Consider the following 4,092-nt stretch of genomic DNA (forward strand, 5'->3'; position numbering starts at 1 on the left):
TGCTGTTTACCCCACGTATAATTCCTATGACTACATCATCATCTGCAGAACAATAGTTTTAATGAGCAGAAACCACGGTTTTAATTCCAGCTCAACATTAGTGTTAATCAACAACCAATCTATGTGATAAGTGCGTGTTTGTAGGAGAGGCAGAAGGAGGGAACGAACGTGAAAAACATTCCCAGCCTAAAGTCTATGGACTCAACTCAATTCATGAAATCAGATTTTATGTTTCACATGCGCCTAGTACAACCGGTGTAAACTTTTACCATTAAATAAATGAGCAAATAAAAATATGAAATAGTAACACAATAAATAACAATATCGAGGCCAAATACAAGGAGTACCGGTAGCAAGTCAATGTGCAGGGGTACAAGGTAGTTGAGGTAATATGTACATGTAGGTAGGGGTAAAAGTGACTAGGCAATCTCACGTGTGTGTGTGTGTGTGCACGCTCTGCTAACAGTGTGTAATTGCAGCGTTGTACCTGTATCATGGTTTATCAGATTAGCAGCTAAATTACTATCTGATAGTTAATCCCTACGGGGGCCCCTGAGGGCCAAATTAAATTAGGCTTTGTCAGTTTTTCAGTCGACTGTGAACGGTGCAGTCAGGGGACTCAGCTCTCTGTTTGCAGTTTGATACTATTTGCTCAGCAAGTCTGTGTGTGTTCAGCGTGTGTGTTCAGCGTGTGTGTTCAGCGTGTGTGTTCAGCGTGTGTGTTCAGCGTGTGTGTTCAGCGTTTGTCCAAACTGGCAAAATCTGTTGAATCGAATTACTTTCTTTGTGAGGTTTAACTTTTGAGCTAGATCTCTCTACAGGGCTTCGACTGAATTTTACATGTAGTAGATAATGTATCCTCTCTCTCTCTCTCTCTCTCTCTCTCTCTCTCTCTCTCTCTCTCTCTCATCTCTCCCATCCTCTACTTTCCCTCTCCCCTCCCTCCCTCTCTTCCGTCTCCCAGGGTATCTACAGTTGCTTCAACGGGGTGGAGGAACCAGACCTCCCTAACCTGGCCAACCCAGACCTGACAGCTAACTATGCCCAGGCTAACATGCTCAAGATGCTACGCACTGCTAAGGACCTGGTTAACTCCGCCCAAGTCGAGACCTCACTGGACCACGCCTCCAAGACCATAGAACACTGGGGACGCCATGGCGGCAGCCTGCCAGTCCACATTCCGCAGCAAGGCACCACGGAAACAGTCCCGGGAGGGTTCGCTTATGTCACAGAGAATACACACCTGCCCCCCGAGCGCCCCCTCAGCCCACAATACTGCACGCTGGGTGTAGTGACATCTGTGAACCAGCAGAGGGGGCTTGCGAGACCCACACCGCTACGATACACGCTCCCGGCTCGTACTTCCTCTCTCTACGACAGACCACTTCCTGTTTCTAGTCTCATTTGCCCTCACCTTGACCTGGCTGGGGGGGACCGCCTCTCTTCTTATCTTCACCCATCCACAGGTAGGCTCTATGTGGAACCCCAACACCTTTCCCACCCCCGCTCTCCTTTCATCCCCTATAGTGAGCTCCAGCTCCCAGACATCTACCTCTCCTCTCACCCACCCTCTGCTGTCTCCCATCCCCCCCACACAGAGCCCTCCAAGAGGAAGAGGAGGAGCAAGAGCCTCCTCTCAGGGGAGACAGGAAGAGGAGGAGGACAGAGGAGGCGGCGCAGGGAGGAGAAGACGGTGTGCCTGGCTGAACTCCGGGCCAACCACCTCCAGGAAAACCACGTCTCGCCCCACATGCCTGACTCCCTGTACCCAGGAGCGGTGCTCTGTCCTGGGGAAGAGGGATGCGGTGGCTCCTGGCCTCTTCCTCTGGAGGAGCTCGTCCTAGCAGGCAGACGGCGGCGCCACCGTCGGCCATCTTTCCTTCGAGCCACCTGGGGCAGTGAGCAGATTCGCCAGCCGGACGATACTCCGCCTACATCCCTCGATAGCCAATCACATTCTGCTTTACCAGACTTATTTCCCCGCGTCATGGTCGACCAAGAAACTCCCACTAAACTCTACAACCCCACCCCATTCCGGAACAACCTATGCTATCCTGCCGCCTCACCCCGCCAACATGCCTATCTTCATATAAGGCAGGACCAGAGGAAAGGAAACTCACGTAAGAAGCTGCGGCACTCACACTCCACCCACCTGCCCACCTACAGGGAGGCCGTGCTGGGGGGCCAGGGAGGGGGAGGTGGGGTAGGCCTGGGGGTGGTCCGGAGAACCACCAGCCTGCTCAGCAGACAGTACAATGACTATCTAACCTCCTACCCTGGGCTGCCTCTATACCACAGCCCCCTCAACTTCCAGACCCATTCCCCAGCGTCCAGCAACCACCCCAGCCCCTGTACCTACCGTATCCCCAGCCCTGTATGCCAGCTCCTGGCCTGTGGAGGTGGCTGTCGAAGTCAGAGGGGGTTGTTGTACCAGGACAGTCTGTATGGAGCCTATGGAGGGGCCCAGGATCCGGACATAGAGCCCCAGAGAGGAGAGGGCTTGGTAGGGTTGAGGTCTGAGGACAGACCCTGTGTGACTCGGCCCTGGGGAAAAGTCTCTAGTCTGGAGTCAGAGGTCTGAGAGAGACAGACAAACACTACATACTTTATAGACTGGAATGTATACTGTAGAATATACGGTTGGAATTCACATTGAAGATTTGTGATCCACAGGGACCGTTTCAGAGGGGGGGTGGGATACTTCTCATACACAGAATCAGGTACGAGAAGGATATGTGCAGTAAAGGAGGGAAGCTGAGGGTTAGGATTAATTTGATAGGTTGGACAGTTGAACTTCCTTCTTTCTTATTGAAGAGATAACGTAGAGTGTTTGACTGAATGTTAAGTGGCCATTTTGGAATAAGCATGAAACTGAAAGGATGTGTAGTGGAACACACCGTTCTGCAGCTAGCTCAGCCTAGCACGGTGACGTCCCCTTTCACCAAACAGTTAGCATGCTGCGTACAGAGTTCCTACTGCAAACAAATAGAGAACATAGGAAGGGGGTAAAATGGGGGCGTTTTGGAGAGTGTGTTGGAGAGGATGGAAAGTTCATTTTACTTGTGCTGCTTTGAAACATTATATTCCTGTGTTTTGTGCATTATATTATGATATACTATATATAATATTTATATATAAATATATATTATTCATATATAATACCACGATGTACAGAGTCGATAGTGTTGCTGCCTGGGACAAATGTGTCTCAGAGAGCTGTATGTATGTGTGTGTGTGTGTGTGTGTGTCTGTGTGTGTGTGTGTGTGTGTGTGTGTGTGTGTTGTCAGTGCTTGCCCGGGTTGTTACTGAGCCGAACGAGAGAGGAACAATTCTTCAGTTCTCCATCTAAGCAAAAAATATATAATCTCACAACCATATACACTTAGAAATAACAAATATTCCAGATAGCTGAAACTGTTGACTGCCGTGTACAAGGCCATGGCAACCAAGCTACTGCATGTCTATAAGTAAGAGTACAATTAATGTATCTGGAGAAGAATTGCAATAAAGATGTTGTAGAAGCATAAGGAAGGATCAGTCCATATGAACACACTCTGTATGTTTATAAGGAATACAGACAGCAGGCCAACCGAGTGACGCAGCAGTCTAAGGCTCTGTTGCAGCGTCACTACTGCCTGGGGTTCGATTCCAGGCTGTGTCTCAACCGCCCGTGACCGGGAGTCCCATAGGGCGGTGCACAATTGCCCCAGCATCGTCCGGGTTAGGGGAGGGTTTGGCTGGGGGGGGCTTTCTTGGCTCATCGCGCTCTAGCGACTCCTTGGGGCAGGCCGGGCTCCTCCAGGCTGACTTTAGTCATCAGCTGGACGGTGTTTCCTCCAACACATTGGTGCGGATGACTTCCGGGTTAAGCTGGCAGGGTGTTAAGAAGCACGGTTTGGCGGGTAATGTTTCAGAGGACGCATGATTCGACCTTCGACTCTCCCCTGAGCCCGTTGGCGAGTTGGAATGATGAGACAAGATTGTAATATCACCAGATTGGGGAGGGAAAGGGGGTAAAATGACAAAATAAAGAAGGAATATGGACAGTTAAGTGTCTGTCTACAGTGTAATACAAAGATTTCAGCTGTAGA

The 4,092-nt window shown here is 50.1% G+C and overlaps 1 protein-coding gene across 1 annotated transcript in view; it reads left to right on the top strand.

Annotated features, from left to right (window-relative positions):
• LOC112238726 (glutamate receptor ionotropic, NMDA 2C-like) overlaps positions 1–3,715 on the top strand; it is a gene marked incomplete at its 5' end in the record, with an annotated part of 59,583 nt that extends 55,868 nt beyond the window's left edge. The window contains one exon of the mRNA XM_042305229.1: positions 965–3,715. Within this exon, the coding sequence (XP_042161163.1) occupies positions 965–2,581 (1,617 nt within the window). The remainder of the gene's footprint in view (positions 1–964) is intronic.
• Positions 3,716–4,092: the final 377 nt, after the last annotated feature.

The sequence above is a fragment of the Oncorhynchus tshawytscha genome, linkage group LG24, assembly GCF_018296145.1.
Source record: "Oncorhynchus tshawytscha isolate Ot180627B linkage group LG24, Otsh_v2.0, whole genome shotgun sequence".
NCBI lineage: Eukaryota > Metazoa > Chordata > Actinopteri > Salmoniformes > Salmonidae > Oncorhynchus > Oncorhynchus tshawytscha.